A 19,537-nucleotide genomic window follows, 5' to 3' on the forward strand; every position below is an offset into this window, starting at 1 on the left:
CCAGGGAGGGGGCATAAGAGGGGGGTACTGTTGGGAATCCCGGCCGCGAACAGCCGCAGCCGGGTCCCCCCATACTTCCAAGCTCACCTCCAGCTCCACGGGCTGTCCCGGCCTTGTTTGGGCCGCGTCAGGGCCTTCTTGCAGCGTTCTCCCCACGAGGGAGATGCCATCGGTATCTGCGGGTGGCTCTGCCCACAGGGCGAGCGCGTGCCCGACTGTCCGGAATTTAAAGAGGCCACGGCGGGAAACTTCAGACCGGCTCCAAATCTGACATCACGCTGGAGGACTATAAATAGGCTGCCTCAGACCCCATTGCCTTGCCTTGGCAACAGGTCGCCTCCTGGGAGTATCTAGTTGCTGTTCTTGACTACCGTTCCAGTATCCTGCTTGTTCCTGACTTGCTTGCTTCTTCGGTTTAACTTCGGCTTGGTACCTGGTTTTGTCTGTCTGCTGCCCGTCTTGACCCTTGGCTTGCTCTTCGGTTCCATCTGTCCTCTGCTGTCTTGTCTCCTCATCTGGCTCCTCTGCTGCCTGCCTCGAACCCCTGGACCATCACTGACTCTCCACGTCTTCCGCCTGCCACGACTTGGACTGTCCACGGCACTCCTCTGTGCCAGGAGACCTTCTCCTAAGTCCTGCTGGCCCTGGGACCCAAGGGCTCAACCTGCGGGGAACGAGGGCTGGTATAGGTGAAGACCCTGTCTAGTCTTCTGGTCCTGATCCATTTCCCAGCTACAAGTGCCACTGCAAGCCTTCCTCCAGCATTCCACTACACACTCTAGCCGGCCCAAGGGTCCTCGTTCACAACAACTGGGAGACAGTCCAGCAGAAAAGCTGTGCTACAAGCCTTTTGGAAAAAAAAAATGCTACCTTCCTGTTACTTTCCCAGAACGGAGAAAGCCTGTGCTGTATGCTATCAGTAGCTGCTGCTGCTGGATCTATCAAGGGAACAAAGTCACCTGGGACTACTTGGTGCGGGAACTCAGGTCTCCAACTGAGTTGTTTCCCAGGGGGGAGAGGAGAATCACTCCCACCAGGAACATCACCCAGAGCATCCCAAAGACTCTGGAAACCTGGGCCTAAAGCCTTCCCAGGAACAGCCTTCATGTAGCTGCAACACCAGCCCATACATCTAATACCATGTGCTGGAGACCGAGAAACACTGAAGAATGGAAGGCAGCACCAGGACCCCTATAGGTGGAGTGAATTCAACTTTTTAAATTCTGTTTCCATCTGCTGGCAGTAGAGGTGTTAAATTCAGCAGTCCGTGGGCTGCTCTCACAAACTGCCACCCCTACCTTCATTGTCGGGCTGGCTACACACATGCTCAACTCGGCAGGACATCACCACCGACTGCCTCCCCAATGCGACCAAATGATACCATCCCATGTTAAGAGCTAGAAGGTAAATAAAGATGAAAACTGAGTAGGAGGAGTATAGACTGTGTGATGAAAGTAAAGTAATTAAATCATAGAAAGATATAGAGAGGAAGTAAAAGTATAAATGCCAGAAGCTCCCTTACCACATGTGTGTGTTAACATTCGGATATTTAAAGGGCCCACGGCACTCTTAGATGATGACACACAGTACTCCCTATAAAAAGCCAGCCTGGATGCATACCTGATGCCTCAGCAACAGGTCCAGCTATCCAGTGTAGTGCATGTTGCTTCCCAGTTGTTCCACTCTTCGTTTCTACTTGTTCCAGTCTTCATTCCCGGCTTGTTCTAGTCTTTGTCCCAGATCATCCCAGTCTTCTTCTCTGTCTGTTCCAGTTTTCATTTGTCCAACTTGTTCCAACCTATTTGCCTGCCTGCCCCCTCCAACCCTATCTGTTCCTCTTCCTCAGACAGATACCTGGTTTGACCTCTGCCTAGATTCTAGATACACCTGACAACTGCCTGCCTCTGACTTCTGCCTGGACCCTCAACATGTATAACCGCTGCCTGCCTACGACCCTAGCCTGGCCTTGGATCATCTCTCCTGTCATCAGCAGAGACCTGCACCTAAGTCCTGCCGACCCCGGCATCCAAAAGCTCAACTCAAGTGGAATGTGGGCTGGTATAGATGACGATCCTGACCAGTCTCTGCTTCAACTGGGCCTGCCTGTCAATGGTGAGAATCTGCAGGGCTTCTCACTGCAGGTAGAGCCAATCTTGCCTTGGGCCAAGGGCCAACAGACACAACAGGGGACATAACCCACTTGTCTGGACTGGTCTGCTTATAGTCCACATACAGTCTGATTAACTAATGATTTTCTCTTATTCTGTATCTATGGGGAAAAATCTTATCTGAAACAGATCAATAGATTGTTAATGAAAGGTTAAAAGTGTCAGATACTATATAGTATATATGTGTACCTTCAAGAGCTAGAAGGTAAATAAAGATGAAAACTGAGTAGGAGGAGTATAGACTGTGTGATGAAAGTAAAGTAATTAAATTAGAGATGTGAATCGGAACCGGAATCTGATCGGTTCCGGTTCCGATCCAAATCTTAAAATTTTTATTGCCCAGCCCGATTTGAGTTTTGATTATTGGCTGCGCCCGATCCGATAATCAAAAAACCCTCCCCCACCCTCCCAAACCCCCAAAAAAGGTTTTAAAATTACCTGGTGATCCAGCGGGAGCGCGGGTAGCAATCTCCCGCTCTCAGGCCATCAGCCACGTTAATAAAAATGGTGTCGATGGCCCTTTGCCCTTACCATGTGACAGGGCAAAAGTAGCGCCAGCGCCATTTTGAATACTGGCAATACGGCCTGAGTTCAGGAGATCGCTCCCGGACCCCCGCTGGACCCCCAGGGACTTTTGGCCAGCTTGGGGGGCCTCCTGACCCCCACAAGACTTGCCAAAAGTCTAGCTGGGGTCTGGGAGCGACCTCTTGCACTCGGGCCGTATTGCCAGTATTCAAAATGGCGCCGGCACTACCTTTGCCCTCACTATGTCATAGGGGCCGACGGTCGGCCCCTGTGACATAGTGAGGGCAAAAGTAGCGTGGGCGCCATTTTGAATACTGGCAATATGGCCCGAGTGCAGGAGGTCACTCCCAGACCCCCACTGGACTTTTGGCAAGTCTTGTGGGGGTCAGGAGGCCCCCCAAGCTGGCCAAAAGTCCCTGGGGGTCCAGGGCCGGCCATCCAGTGCTCCTACCATGTGACAGGGGCCGGCCAATGGCACGGATACCCTGTCACATGGTAAGGGCAAAGGGCCATGGGCGCCATTTTATTAGTGGCAGCCGATGGCCTGAGAGCGGGAGATCGCTCACCGTGCCCCCGCTGGACCACCAGGTAATTTTAAAAGGTTTTCTTTTGGGGGGGAGGCTAAGGGGGTCATTTTAAAGGGTCGGGTGGGGTTTTTTTTTATTGGGCCATCGGCGCCATTTATATTAGTGGCAGCCAAAATGGCGCCGATGGCCCAAGAGCGGGAGATCGCGCCGGGACCCCTCCCACTGGACCACCAGGTAATTTAAAACATTTTGGGGGGGGGTTCGGGAGGGTGGGGGATTTGTTTTAAAGGGTCGGGGTGGGTTTAGGGGTTGTTTTGGTGTGCCGGTTTTCCTGCCCTTCCCCCTCCCCCGATTTACGATTTTTCACGATAAATCAGGGGAATTTCTATTGTATCGTGACTCTAACGATTTTTGACAATTTAAAAAATATCTGACGATTTTTTTAAATCGTCAAAAAATTATTCACATCCCTAAATTAAATCACAGTAAGATATAGAGAGGAAGTAAAAGTATAAAGTACATTTAAGGATAATTTTGAAACATTTTTATCATGTAAAAATCTGCCAACCTGATGAGCAAGAAAATGTATTTATTTATTAAAATATTTATTATCGACATATAGCAGACAAATTGTACAAGGTGAATTGCAATGCTTAAAATTAAAAGTACAAATTACACTGTATAAATTTACAAGAACAAATTAGGAAAAACAGAAATAATAAAACAAAAAAAATAAAATACCAATGGCTGAATCAGCCAGTGACACATCACGTTAACAGCTGTTAGCAAAAGCCTCTTGAAAAAGCAGAGCTTTGAGATTTTTAGAATGCATTTCAAAGCTTTTGGTTGCAGCTGTTAATGTGATGCATTATTTGCTGGTTCAGCCATTGGTTTTTTATGTTTTTACTACTTATGTTTTACCTAATTTGTAACTTACACACATAAATCCTGTTCACATGTTAAGTTTACCCAGACTGTGCGGCGGCATTCCACAGGATGGTTTTCATTTTTTGCATTCTTTTTGATTTTAAAAAGTATAGCATAAATTTACACAGGAAATTCATGAGCTCTGGATAGCAAGTGTACCATGTGTCTATAATTTCAGTGGAATATTTTTAAAAATAAATGTACGTGCATATATTCCTTTTGAAAATTGGTGTAACATGTAGAGATGTGAATCGTGTGCCAGATCGTCTTAACAATCAGATTCAGCTGGGGGGGGGGGCCAAATCTGATCGTTAAGATATGTGAATTGGAATCGTTTCGGATTCCAATTCACATCGCTAATTTTTTTTTTAGGGAGGCCCGCGCCGCTAAAAAAAAACAACCCACCCGACCCTTTAAAGCCCATAGTATAATAGGGGCTGATGAGTAAAGATGGCCGGCGCCATCTTTAAAGATGGCGCCGGCCATCCAGTGCTCCTACCATGTGACAGGGGCCGGCCAATGGCACAGATACCCTGTCACATGGTAAGGGCAAAGGGGCATCGGCGCCATTTTTTTTTTTTAGAACAGCTGATGCCTGGGAACGGGAAATCTTTCCCCGAGGCCCCCCTGGATCTCTCCTCTCCCCGAGGCCCCCCCGAGGCCCCCCTGGACCACCAGGTAACTTTAAAAGGTTTTGGGGGGGTCGATTTAAAGGGTCGGGTGGGTTTTTTTTTTTTATCGGGCCATCGGCGCCATTTTAATTAGTGGCAGCCAAAATGGCGCCGATGGCCCGAGAGCGGGACATCGCGCCGGGATCCCCCCCCACTGGACCACCAGGTAGCTTAACATTTTGGGGGGGTTCGGGAGGGTAAGGAATTGGTTTTAAAGGGTCGGGGTGGGTTTAGGGGTTGTTTTGGTGTGCCGGTTTTCCCGCCCTCCCCCAAATAATTCCCGTGCCCTATTTAACGATACAATACAAATGCCCCTGACGATAAATCGGGGGCATTTGTATTGTATCGTGCACTCTAACGATTTAGGACGATTTTAAAATTATCTGACGATAATTTTAATCGTTCAAAAACAATTCACATCCCTAGTAACAAGTGCATATTTGACACATAAGTTACCAGTGATATTACAGAATTATCCTCCCTTGGTTTCTATGCATAAATCACACTAAATCAGAGTTGATATGATTACAATGTAATAATGGAAATACTTTTTTGATTGAAAATTATAATAAAAAAGCATTTAATAAATGTAAAGCATTCTTAAAACTAGAAAGTAACAATGGAGCTTTAAATAGTAAGAAATATTTAGAAAAATGATGGAAGGTATGAAAAATCAAAACTAGAGCATTTCAGACAGGCGCATGTCAGGCTTACCATACGTATAGGTTAATAAAGTGATAAATCCGGTAAAGAAAAAGAATGTTACAAAAAATGCTTACACAGAGCTACCCAGTTCCATGAGGCAGATTTTTGGCCATTCATGGATTCTGACAACCCTATCCTGATGCATTGTGCAACCTACAGCTCTGATTTCAATAGGTAGAATCAAGGACTACAAATAGCACACTTTTTTGGGATGAAAGTTCAAAACCAGGGCTGACCAAAAAGTCTCCTTCCTGGAATTGGATATCTTAGCAGCTCTGCATAGATAAAATTGGCTGGAGGTTTGTAGTGACAGTCATATTGCAAAAGTAAAAATATTTGCTGCCATGAGCAATGGAAAGTTTAGTGAACCAGTCCTAGAAGGTTTGGGGTAGATTTTCAAAGGGGTACGCGCGTAGGATACGTGCGTACCCCCCGAAAACCTACCCCAAACCCCCCCTGCACGCGCCAAGCCTATTTTGCAGGCTCGGCGGCACGCGCAAGCCCCGGGACGCGCGTAAATCTTGGGGCTTGCATGGAGGGGCGTGTCGGGGGCGTGACGGCAGAGACGCAGCGTTTTGGGGGCGTGTCGCACGTGACGCACCGTTTCGGGGGCGGCACCGTGGGCGTGGTTTCAGCCCGGGGGCATTCTGGGGGCATGGCTGCGGCCTCCGGACCAGCCCCCGGGACCGGAACTCGGAGCGGAGCAGCCGGCCGGCACGCGCAAAGTTACGCCTGCTTCCAGCAGGCGTAACTTTGCAGACAAAGGTAGGGGGGGGGGTTTAGATAGGGCCGGGGGGGGTGGGTTAGGTAGGAGAAGGGAAGGGAAGGTGCGGGGGGGGGGTGGAGGGGACGGAGGCAGGCTGCGCGGCTTGGCACGGCAGGCTGCCGATTTTGGGCAGCCTTGCGCACGCCGACCCCAGATTTTAATGGATACACGCGACTACGCGTGTATCTATTACAATCCCGCGTACTCTTGTTCGTGCCTGGTGCGCGAACAAAAGTACGCGATCGCGCTAATTTATAAAATCCGGCCCTTTGTGGATACAGTTCATTAATGGAGTCTCTCCTTCTACCTTTAAGAACAAACTTATAAAATGCTTGCACCCCCAAAAAAACAATTTAGCCAAATCCAAATATCTCTTAAGGTCACAATTATTTAAGAATATCAAATCCATGGAATCTGAATTATTAAGAAATTGCAATGTTCTTTTTTAGAATAATTATTTGTTTATTCTATGAATTCAAACTTACATATTCAAATGAATTCAAACTTTACTTGGACATGGAGCTCCTTCACATTGCTTTGTTTCACGCCCAGCTCCTTGACAGTTTTTTCCTCCCATTTGTGGAACTGGAGAATTGCAGAGACGAATGCGAGTGATGTTACCAACACCACAGGTCACAGAACAAGATGACCAAGGAGACCAATAACTCCAGCCACCATTCTGAAATACTGACAAAAAGAATAACATCATTTAAGTGTACCACGGTCATATGTTATCCATAGAGTAGGTATCAGAGGTCCTAACAAAATGAGATATTGCTTACTATTTATAGTAGAATAAAAATAATATAGTAGCATAGTAGATGATGGCAGATAAAGACCAAAATTGACCCATCCAGCCTTCACAGTTGAGATTCTTCCATTTTGGATACATGAAAGTATAAGTTCCCTGATGAAAGTCAACACCAAACCTATTCCCCAACTTGTCTTTTACCTGAACTCTCAATGACTTTCCCACTACCACCCTCTATATCCATTCCCTCTAGAGAGAAGTATTTAGGTAAGTGACAAGGAGGGGGGGGGGGGGGGAAACTAAATAAGAAGGGGCACATGAAGTGATATTTCCACCCATCACATCTACCTTTAAATTGGATATAAAAGATAAATAAGAAAGTCCCAAGGTTCTTCTGTGCAATTTTTAAAGGCCAAGCTGGTTTTAACCTCCCAATAAAACTACAATTAAAATTATTTTAGATTCTTATTCAACCAATTCTTGTACATGGATTATGAGAGTGAAGACTGGAGTCTATACAGGAAGGGACAGAAGCACAATATAAATCCTGCGCCTTTAGTTTTATAACACATTCCTCATCTGCAGAAGTTCCTCTAACAGACCTAAGAAGCTGACACAACTTATCATACAAAAAATATATATATTAAATTCTGTTGTCATCTCAGTAGCAGCTACACAAACATCTTTCATTGCCAGGCACTTTGGGGTAGAGTTTAAAAGAAGTGTGTGCAGCCTACATGTGCATGCGATACCCAATGCCCGCACATGTACACCCAATTTTATAACTTGTGTGCGCAAGGGTGTGCAAGTTATAAAATTCGGGGTTGGTGTGCGCAAGGGGTGCACAATTGTGCAACTTGCACGCGCCGAGCCGCGTTGCCTTCCCCGTTCCCTCCTCCCTAGCCTGACCTTCTCACCCCTTCCCCTAACCTTTCCCCCCTAGCCCTACTCTAACACCCCCTGACCTTTATTTTACCTTTTGTGCCTGCTTCCGAGCAGGCGCAAGCTGCGCGCACCGGCCGACTGCCAACCCGCAATCCCTGGCACAGTGGCAAATATGGCCGCAGTGCTGGGAACCTGACCCCGCCCCACACCTGGACCGCCCCACCCCTTTAGTAAAGCCCCGGGACTTATACGCGTCCCGGGGCTTTATGCACGTCGCCGGGCCTTTTGAAATAGGCCTGGCGCGCGTAACCCTTTGAAAATCTGGCCCTTTGTGAAGTAACACAAAACTCAGTAAAAAAAAAAAAACCAAAAACAGTTTAACAAACCTATCATATCATAACAGCACTAACTCCTACCTTTGAAAATGAAGTACTGCAGATATTACACCAAGCCCTGGAGTACCAATATACCTTCTATTGGGGAATCAAAAACTGCAATTCCCTAAATAGGAACTAGGGATGTGAATCGTTTTTTGACGATTTAAAATATCGTCCGATATATTTTAAATCGTCAAAAAATCGTTAGGGCCACGATACAATACCAATTCCCCCCGATTTATCGTTAAAAAATCGTAAATCGGGGGAAGGGGGAGGGCAGGAAAACCGGCACACTAAAACCCCCTAAAACCCACCCCCGACCCTTTAAATTAAATCCCCCACCCTCCGAACCCCCCCCCCCAATGCTTTAAATTACCTGGGATCCGGCGGTGGGTCCAGAACGGCGGCGGTCCGGAACGGCCCCCTCAATAGAATCGTGTTCTCTTCAGCCGGCGCCATTTTTCAAAATGGCCGCCGCAAAATGGCGGCGGCCATAGACAAAAATGATTCGACGGAGGAGGTCGTTCCGGACCCCCGCTGGACTTTTGCAAGGCTTGTGGGGTCAGGAGGCCCCCCAAGCTGGTCAAAAGTTTCCTGGGAGTCAGCGGGGTTCCGGGAGCGATTTCTTGGCGCGAATCGTTTTCGTACGGAAAATGGCAGGAGGTCGTTCAGCGGCGGTCCGGAACCCCCGCTGAACGACCTCCTGCAGTCGATCTCCTGCCGGCGCCATTTTCCGTACGAAAACGATTCGCGGCAAGAAATCGCTCCCGGAACCCCGCTGGACTCCCAGGAAACTTTTGACCAGCTTGGGGGGGCCTCCTGACCCCCACAAGCCTTGCCAAAAGTCCAGCGGGGGTCCGGAACGACCTCCTCCGTCGAATCGTTTTTGTCTATGGCCGCCGCCATTTTGCGGCGGCCATTTTGAAAAATGGCACCGGCTGAAGACAACACGATTCTATTGAGGGGGCCGTTCCGGACCGCCGCCGTTCTGGACCACCGCCGGATCCCCAGGTAATTTAAAGCATTTGGGGGGGGGGGTTCGGGAGAGTGGGGGATTTAATTTAAAGGGTCGGGGTGGGTTTTAGGGGGGTTTAGTGTGCCGGCTCACGATTTTAACGATTTTTTCACGATAGTTTACACACCCAAACGGCAACAATACGATTCCCTCCCCCTCCCAGCCGAAATCGATCGTTAAGACGATCGAGGACACGATTCACATCTCTAATAGGAACTACACACTAGTAGAATCCCTTACCTTGATCAAACACACATAACATGAACAAGCCCTCACCTAATACAGAATTTAGGGCCATAAATTAGAATAAAAAATATTCAAAGTCTGAAATAGAAAACCCAAGAAGCTAGAATCTTTGAGCAGTGCAATGCAAAATAAAGTGCATTTGTCCTGCACTTTGCAAAATGCAAAAATAGAAGAGATGCACATGTCTCAAAACTGACATATTCCAATCTCTAAAAGGAAAAGCAGATTTCTACCTTTGTTATCTTGGCATTTTTCTTCTAATTGGGTTGCTCCCAGTCTCTTTTCACTTTCCTGTGTAAGCCCCCATCTCATATGCTGTGTAGTAACATGTGCTGTGACCCTGTTAAACTCTCTTTCACCTAAAAGGCTAAAAGGGGTGGACAATGATTTTATCCAGCATACATAAAGTTTGGAATGATGCTTGATGGGATCAATTTTGCATATTGCATATTGCAATGTGTGAGGATTTTTAACCTATCCTCAAAGCAAATAACACAGCCCTGCAATGATTCTCAACCAATCAGTATTGAGTTTCATCTGAGAAGGATGCCTGTGTTCTAGCCCCAGAGTCAGGGGACATACAGAATTACAGAGAGCCTCAAAGAGAGATAAGGAGAGGATGAACATTTTTGCAGCTGCTGCCCAAGCAGTTGGGAGAGAGAGAGAGAAAACTCCAGAGTTTGGTTCCTGAGACTGCAGTGAAGTTACTGAAATCACATCATGGATTTCCAGAGGTCCATGATGTATGTCCATATATATATATATATATATATATATATATATATATATATTCAGCCCTTATCCGGCTAAATAAGGAGAGTTTCAGGGGTGTTCCGGGGAGGGGTTGAGTTATCTGGCTAACCTAGCCAAATATCGGGTATATCAGGGCATACCCAAACATATCTGGGTAAGTAGCACAAACATGTATATTCAACAGGACATTTATCTCATTAAATATACTGGACAAGTTCTTGTGTTTTATTCAGTGCTTTTAATTTTTGTTTTTATACTTTGTTCAATTATTACCTTTGATATTCCCCATCTGTAAGCCGCCTAGATCCACTCCGTGTGTGTATATGTGGTATATAAAAACCTTTCAAATAAATAAATAAATAAATAAATAGATGAACGGCCTATTGAATATTGGCCTCCCAGTGTCCAAGAGAGGAGCCAGTGTGATGGATATGCCATAGAGTGCAACATTGGAAGCAAAAGTGGAGTGGAAGCCATGTTCCCCTGAAGGAAAAAACAAGGCTGAGCAAGCCAGGACTAGAACCAGACACTGGGACCAAGTTTCCAGAGTTCATCCTAATAGAGAAGCGTGAGCTGTGGGTGTCCTACAGAATGCTAAGATGATAGTGTATTAAGGAGTAAAGATATAAACATAAACTTCAAGATAAAGTAAACTAGAATTCTTAAGACCGAATTTTCAATGGCCTGCGTACGTAAAATCCGGGGGATATGCACGTGGCCGAGTCATGTGCATGCTGAACGCATTTTAGAAATGGCCTGGCCACGTGCATATCCCCTGGTATGCTCAGAAATGCCAGGCCAACGAAAAGGGGAGGGCCAGAAGGCAGGGAGGAGCGCAAGCCAACCAATACAGTGGCCATTATGCCCCTGTCCTGATTACTTTTGCTCCAAAGGAGCAGTAATTATTAAAACAAAAAAAAATTAAATTAGCGAGATAGGGTTTAGGGGTCGGGGAGGAGAGGAGAGGAGAGGAAAGGAGAGAAGAAAAGGTAGGAAGGGTAATTAGGGGGATAGGAAAGCTCCCGCCCAGTCCGATCCTTAATTGGAGCAGACTGGGAGGAAAACTGGCGAAGGCCTACTTGCGTTGCCGTGCGTTGGTTTATAAAATCCCTTCCCGCCCACACGAGTACCGACCCACCCACACATGCATGCGCAAATATTAAAATCCGGCGCATTTGCACGCGGCAACCATATTTTATAACCTGCACGTGGCAAAGTGCATATGTTATAAAATCACCGCATTCATGTGCACGCGTCGGGAACCGCATGCACATGGACACTTGTGTGCTTGTTTTAAAATCGTCCCCTTAGTGTCTAAAGGAAGAAAAAAAAACACTAAAGCGCATCAGCTAGAGAAGTCTTAATCTGTTTTCTTTTTTTTCTGAACTTCATATATTCCATTTTATTCTGGGGACTTTGAAATATTTTAAGCTACCCTGAGTTAGTCTTAAACATATTCCGTCTTTTCAGTGGTTTCATATTAATGTGGTCTATATGTATAAAGTATATTTTTACTGTTATAATGTTTATCACATTCACAGGGAGATGCATCAAGCCACAGCAGAGCTGTAAAGTGGGTTACATTGCATATATTTCATGATATACGTGATATTTTGCATCTCCCCACCCAGGTTCCCTCCCCTACTACTTCTTTGCATATGATTTGCAAACCTAAATAATGCAAATGCATGCAAAGAAGGTCATGCATAAGCAACCTGTGATAGAGTATATGATAGAGAGCCTCAGACTGCTTTAACGGACCGGCTCCAGCTATCTGGCCTGGTCCACCTTAAGACAGACAGGAAAGGGATCCTCAGGTGGGGGTGTTTTCCTGAGGTAAGGGATACAAAGGTGAGGCCCTGAGGGAGTTAGATAGACCCCAGGGAGAAGAAGGACGCTGTAATGGAGTGCTGTGCTCTTTTGGAAAAACTGTTCTTGCATTGTCAGTCTGCTGAGGTAAGCAGCCATTTTGATTCTGTCTTGCTGAACTTTTTGTTATTAAACTGTTGAAAAGAAGAACAGACTCCAGCCTGGCCTGTTCTCCAACCTTCTCCTGTTTTAGACCGCTCCAAGGGCATCACATATGGTGGCAGAAGCGGGATTACCAATTCTAAGCGTCACAGGACAGGGACCCCACACTAGCAGAAAAAAAAAATAATTTTTTTGGGGGGGGCATGGCTGCAACGGTAGCCACACAGGATTTTTTTTGTTGTTGTTGTTTTGTTGGTACCGGCTAAGGAGAGAAGCTCCGCCGGAGGGAGGGAACAGAAGAAATGAGTTAGAGCTGGTGAAACAGGCTTTTCTTTTGTTTGGAAGAAGGGGAGAAGGTTTCCAGTTTTTGAAGGGGCAGGAGCTTAGAACAGCCTCTGCAGGAACCTACCTGAGAAATGGGAGCAGCTACTACAAGCACTGGTGGAAGGACAACAACAGGTTCCGGGCAGCTGCTCAGACCCAGTATGCACAGCACCAAGCAACTTCTTGCAACAATTGCAAGCAACACCTGGAAGCCCAAGCACAGCTTTAATGGCCAATTACTACAAAGGGACACCAGCGCCAGGGATCGATGGGGTACACACCGGAATGGAACAGAGTCCAACCCCACCAACACTGGAAATTCGGCTGACCAAGATGGGGCCCCAAGATGACCCGGAAGCATTCCTGGTCACCTTTGAAAGGGTGCGGAGGCCATGGCCTGGCCTAGGTCCCAGTGGGCCATGAGAGTGGACCCACATTTAACCGGTGAGGCCCAGGCCGCATACCGGGCCCTTGACGACATGCAAGCCCAAGACTATCAGGAGGTCAAGGCTGCCGTACTCGATAGACTGGGACTGTCTAAGGAATCTTATTGGAAAAGTTTCTGGGGCTTAACCTTTACACCAGGAGAGAGACCCCGGGTTCTGGCTCAGAAATTAAAGGACCGGTGCTGGCGGTGGCTAGAACCCGATAATAAAAGGGGAGTTGAAGTTGTCATGGCAGAACAGTTTGTGGACGTTCTCCCCTCCCAAGTGCGTGAATGGGTGAGGCAACAGACAGCGGGAACCCTGAAGGATATGGTTTCCCTAGTAGAGCGTTATTTGGATGCTGCAGACACAGGCCGTGGGCTTACTCCAGAAGAGAAGAATTCCCGAATAAAGGGCTTGGAGAAAGGAAGAAGAGAATCGAGGGGCGGAATCCTAAGCCGCTATATCAGCCGAGAAGTGAAGAGTGTCCCTACCTCACGAGACCCTGATAACGCATTAGAGGGACCTGAGGGTGGAATGAGTAAACACTTAAAAGCAGTGAAGCCCAAAGGGACCTGCTTCAACTGTGGAGAGAAGGGGCACTTTGCTCGGGACTGCTATCGAGTGGAGGATGAATTTATGGACGTCAATTTGGTGGCCCCTTACTCCAGTTCATTTATGGACATTCCCCGCTCGGGGTTTACAACCTTCGTGGGTCCAGTGGAGCTAGATGGTGATTCAACCCAGGCCTTAGTAGACTCAGGAAGTTAAAAACTCTCATTCAGAGGGAACTGGTCAAAAGAACAGATTGATTATGAACAGACAGTGACCCTCACTTGTATACATGGAAACCAGAGAAAATACCCGACCAGTCAGGTCCTATTGAAGACTCCAGTGGGACAAGTGACAGTGGGGGTGCTCCCCTGGATACCATATCCGGTGATACTGGGATGAGATTATCCAGACTTTGGGACTCTGTGGGCCCGGCTTATGAGGGGCCCAGATGACTTCAACGAGGAAGAGACCTCATTTCCGGAGGTCTTTCCGTTAGAAGACCTGGACTTGTATATTAATAATCCTAAGATACCCAAGCCTCGTAGACAATGTAGGATAGAAAAGTATAATTATTCCCAAGGTTAGAGGAAGTTGTGGAGTTAGAGGGGGCTCCCCAACCCATAGAGGTTCCCTCAGACTGGCTAGGCAAGGGAAACCCCGGGAATTTTAGGCGGGCCCAACAAGAAGATGGGACCAATAAAAGGGGCCTGGGAGAATTATACAGATAATAGATGGGGGATTTAGTCTCTGGGGTGGAGGGTCAAAGCCAGCCCCCCTTTCTTTGTACTCAAGAAAAATCTAGTATACAGAGTAGCAAAGGGGAATCTGGAGGGCGAAACGGATGAGCAGCTTTTGGTTCCCCAACAGTATCGTCAGCAAGTGTTGCGGCATAGTCACCTTTTGGGGGGCCACCTAGGGGAAGAGAAAACACGAGAAAAGATTTTAGCCCAATTCTATTGGCCTGGCTTGTATCGACACATTCAGGACTATTGTCAGTCCTGCCCTACCTGTCAGCTGACCAGACCAGCAGCAATACACGTATCTCCCCTGGTGCCTATGCCAATTATAGAGACACCTTTTGAGAGGGTCGCTATGTACTTGGTAGGCCCCTTAGAGAGGTCTAGCCGCAGAAACAAATATATCCTGGTCATTCTCAATTATGCAACCAGGTATCCAGAAGCTATTCCCCTACGAGATATGAAGACTCAAACAATAGCCACAGCCTTGGTGGAGGTGATTTCCCAAGTGGGGTTACCCAAAGAGATATTAACCGACCAAGTCTGCACATTATTGCAGGGAAAAACCCTGCGGACATCAGTTTACCATCCACAAACTGATGGGCTCGTGGAGTGTTTTAACAAAACTCTCAAACAGATATTGAGGAAGTACATCGCGGAAGATGGCAAGAATTGGGACTTACTCTTGCCATATATATTGTTTGCCATTCGAGAGGTCCCTCAAAGTTCGACCGGGTTTTCCCTGTTCGAATTATTGTATGGTAGAAAACCACGGGGAATCCTGGATGTAGTACAAGAGACCTGGGAGGAGGAACTCAATTCTGAATGGAATTTGGCCGACTATGTGATCCAGATGCAGGACCGACTGGGGAGGGCAGGATAGGCTGCTCGACTATGCCTGGAAAAGGCCCAGGCTACCCAAGCCCGGAAATATAATCAGTCCACTGTTCCTTGAGTCTTCCAGCCGGGAGACTGCGTACTAGTGTTACTACCGACGTCGGAAAGTAAATTGCTGTCCCGTTGGCAAGGTCCGTATGAGGTGCTGGAGAAGATGGACCCAGTGGATTATAAAGTGGCCCAACCTGACAGACGGAAGAAGGCCCAATTCTTCCATGTGAATTTACTAAAAAAAATGGGTTGCTCTGATTTGCAGTCTGGTCCAAGACAACTATGGTCCAGACGTTTCACAAACTTCCGAGCCCCAGATGATCCCATATGGGGACCAACTTTCCATAACACAGAAAGTGGACCTGGATAAACTAGTGACTCGGAATAAAGATGTCTTCTCAACTATGCCCGGGAGAACTCACTTAGCTTGTCACGATATTATTACAACCCCAGGAGTAGAAGTTAAACAACGGCCCTACCCGATTCCTGAAGCCAGGAGGCAGGTGGTAGAAGCTGAGGTGAAAGAAATGCTTTGACTTGGAGTAATAGGGGAATCCAATAGTGATTGGTCCTCGCCTATTGTAATGGTACCTAAACCGGATGGTAGTATCCGGTTCTGTATTGACTTCGGGAAGGTCAATGAGGCTTCGAAGCTGGATGCATACCCGATGCCCCATGTGGATGAACTTATTGAATGCTTGGGAACTGCCCAGTTTATCTCCACGCTTGATTTGACAAAGGTGTACTGGCAAGTTCCCCTGGTGCCAACTGTGAAGGAGAAGACGGCTTTTTCAACACCGAAGGGACATTTCCAGTTTACGGTCCTGCCGTTCGGACTTCATCAGGCTCCAGCTACCTTCCAACGCTTGGTAGACCGCTTACTACGCCCACATCAGGGTTATGCAGCGGCCTATCTTGACAACATCGTCATTTACAGTGGAGACTGGGAGACACACCTAAGGCAATTACTGGCCGTACTTACAAGTCTAAGAAAGGCTGGACTGACAGCCAACCCCAAGAAATGTAAATTAGGGGGTCAAGAAGTACAATATCTGGGATACTCCCTTGGGAGAGGGAAAGTCCACCCTCAAACACGGAAAATAGAAGCAATTACCTGAGTCCCAGTCCCACAGACAGAGTATGGGTGAGAGCCTTTTAGGCCTCATCGGTTACTATTGATGGTCATACCAAACTTTTCAGATAAAGTGGAGCCCCTCACATGTTTATTACAAAAGAAAGCCCCAGAGAAGTTTAGATGGTCTGCAGAGGCGGAGGAAGCCTTCCAGGGTTTAAAGAAAGACATATGCTCGGAACCTGTTCTACTAAGTCCGGATTTTACCAAAGCATTTATAGTACAGACAGACACATCAGAGGTGAGGCTAGGAGCTGTCCTCCTACAAGAGAAAAGAGATGAAGAACACCCAGTAGCCTTCATTAGCAGGAAGCTACTACCCCGAGAGAGACGCTACTCAACGATAGAGAAAGAGGCCTTAGTTGTCAAATGGGCTTTGGAGGCTTTTCGTTATTACCTACTGGGCCACCAGTTCACGCTGGTAACAGATCGCCAACCCCTTGTCTGGGTCGCTCGAAATAAAGAGTTCAATGGACGAGTAAACCGGTGGTTTCTGGCACTCCAACCATTTGACTTTAAAGTCCGACACAGAGCAGGGAAGGCAAACATAAATGCAGACTTCCTTTCGAGAGAAGTCTCCCTTGTACAGGCAGGTGCTCAACTAAGGAAGATTGAGCTGAGGGGGAGGGAATGTGATAGAGTATATGACAGAGAGCCTCAGAGTGCCTTAACGGACCGGCTCCAGCTATCTGGCCCGGGCCACCTTAAGACAGACAGGAAAGGGATCCTCGTGTGGGGGTATTTCCCTGAGGTGAGGGATACAAAGTTGAGGCCCTGAAGGAGTTAAATAGGCCCCAGGGAGAAGAAGGAAGCTGTAATGGAGTGCTGAGCTCTTTTGGAAAAACTGTTCTTGCATTGTCAGTCTGTTGAGGTAAGCAGCCATTTTGATTCCTTCTTGCTGTACCTTTTGTAATTAAACTGTTAAAATGCAGAACAGACTCCAACCTGGTCTGTTCTCCGACCTTCTCCTGTCTTAGTCCGCTCCAAGGGCATTACACAACCCTATGCAAATATTTTATTGCAGTCAACTGAGAAGGTGGTCAGCCGCAATAAAATACCTACACCTTTTTGGAAAGTGGTAAATGTGAGGCGGGAGGCCCATGACCCTAACGCAGGTCCCAAGGCTCTTACTTCACATTTAAAGCGCAGGCTAAAATGAAGAAAGTTGCATGGTTAAATAGGGAAGTTGAGCCCTGTCTCAACTCAGGCCCATCTTAAATGGCAGCCCAGACACCTCCAAAATGTGAAAAAATTAAACATGTAGGTACATGGCGATGGCCTCCCCACGTCTTCCCTCCACAAAAAACCATCACGACCCTAGCCCCCTACCCCCTAAATATTAAAACATATAAAATAGGTTTTCGGCCCCTTCTGATCCACACCCCCACACCCCCAAATCAAAATAATATCCTGACCCCCTTTCCCATCCCCAAGTGAAAGTGTCTTGACCCTACCTGCCCATACCCACCTTCCTCCTCCCTCGAAGCCAGAAAATAAAGAAAATTAGAGTGCAGACCCCCTACCCCATCCTTAAACTGCAGGGTAGTAAGTACTACTTGCATATATATAGTCTGCATATATCCAAATTAATAAAAAACCACACACACATTCCTATCTATATATTATTCTGCATCCTTCTCCATTAGCTTTTCTTTTCATGAAGCGACAGAATTCATGGGAAATTAGGTAGGCATACATCTTTCCTTATACAAAACTACCCTCTGCCATGGCTTCACAGTTTTGGAACTCTCTTCCACACTGGCCAACAAAGGTAGAAGTACTGGCTACTAGAACCTTATCTCTCACACAGCAGGGCTCCACACTGCATCACTTGAATTCCCCAGCATTCATGCCAAAATAGAGGATGCTACCATCATTTAGCCTAATCCTGCAAACATCCTTTCACATTCTATAAAAAGCAGTACATAGTGGCTAGTTGGTCTAGGTGCATAATTCTCACTTTGGATGCACAACATCCTGGGGTCAAATCCCACTCAAGCCATTTGATTTGCCTGTGTGGATCTCTAGCAGAGGTTCAAATCTCCACTGGGTGAAGAGAACTGCAGATCCTGTACCACTACCCCCGAGGGTGGTATTTAGAGGCCTTCTTTGGTATACAATTTCATGACAGTAATTTCTTGTGCCAGAAAAAGACATTCATGTCATAGAGTGGCTTCATAGAAACACCTTGATGATATTGCCCCGTATAGGTCCCTAGTGAGACCTCATTTGGAATACTGTGTATAGTTCAGGAAACCATACCTTCAAAAGGATACAAACTGGTTAGAGACGGCTACTAAAATGGTCAGAGGTCTTCATTTTAAAGAATATGCAGATAGACTTAACGATCTAAACATGTATACTCTAGAGGAAAGGAGAAATATTGAAATTTAAATATGTCAAAAGTTTCCAAGCACAGGAAGTGAACCTCTTTCAATAGAAAAGAAGCTCTAGAACAAGGAGTCAGGGGAGGAGGATGAAAGGAGGTAGACTCAAAATTAATCTTAGGAAATATTTCTTTATAGAGATGGTAGTGGTTGCATGGAACAGCCTCCCCGTGGAGGTGGTGGAGACAAAAACTGTTATTAAAGCATGGGATAAATACAGAAGGAATAATAGAAATTATTAATCTAAATTAGTTGGGCACATGGGAAGACTAGAAAGGCCAGACAATATTTTTCTGCCATCATGTTTCTATGTTTTTATAACACAGCATCATACATATGTTGCGCATCCTGGCCACATTGGCGCTAGGACCGGGCCTGCTCACCTCGGGCTCCCAGGCTGTCATCCCTTGCCATGGCTGAAAATTCCCAGCATCCCCAGTGCCTTCCCCGGGCATCTCCGGCTTCCTCCGTGACTCAGGCCTCTCAGCAGAAATCCCACAGGGGCTCCGTGTCCTCAGCCCCACCCCTAGGTGCACGCACGGCCGCCACATAGTCTCTTAAAGGGCACAGGGCGGGAACCTCGGCCCGGACACCTCCCGATGACGTCACGTGAAGCACAGTATATAAGGCGAGGCCCTTTCCCCAGAATCTCGCCTTGGAAATCGGGTCGTCACATGTTGTGTGAGCTAGTTTGCCGTCCTCGTTCCTGTGCTTGTTCAAGTGTTCCTGTGTTCCCGTTCTTGTTCCAGCGTTCCTGAGTTCTCCCTGCTCTTCCGTGGTCCATCCTGTGTTCCAGCGTCTG

The 19,537-nt window shown here is 47.0% G+C and overlaps 1 protein-coding gene across 1 annotated transcript in view; it reads right to left on the reverse strand.

Annotated features, from left to right (window-relative positions):
- LOC115082042 (thrombospondin-2-like) overlaps window positions 1-7,284 on the reverse strand; it is a 195,528-nt gene extending 188,244 nt beyond the window's left edge. Inside the window, 2 exon segments of the mRNA XM_029586307.1 lie at window positions 6,800-6,976; window positions 7,242-7,284. Coding sequence (XP_029442167.1) covers window positions 6,800-6,976; window positions 7,242-7,284 — 220 coding nt within the window.
- Between the last annotated feature and the right edge of the window lie 12,253 nt (window positions 7,285-19,537).

This window comes from Rhinatrema bivittatum, unplaced genomic scaffold, assembly GCF_901001135.1.
Source record: "Rhinatrema bivittatum unplaced genomic scaffold, aRhiBiv1.1, whole genome shotgun sequence".
Lineage (NCBI taxonomy): Eukaryota > Metazoa > Chordata > Amphibia > Gymnophiona > Rhinatrematidae > Rhinatrema > Rhinatrema bivittatum.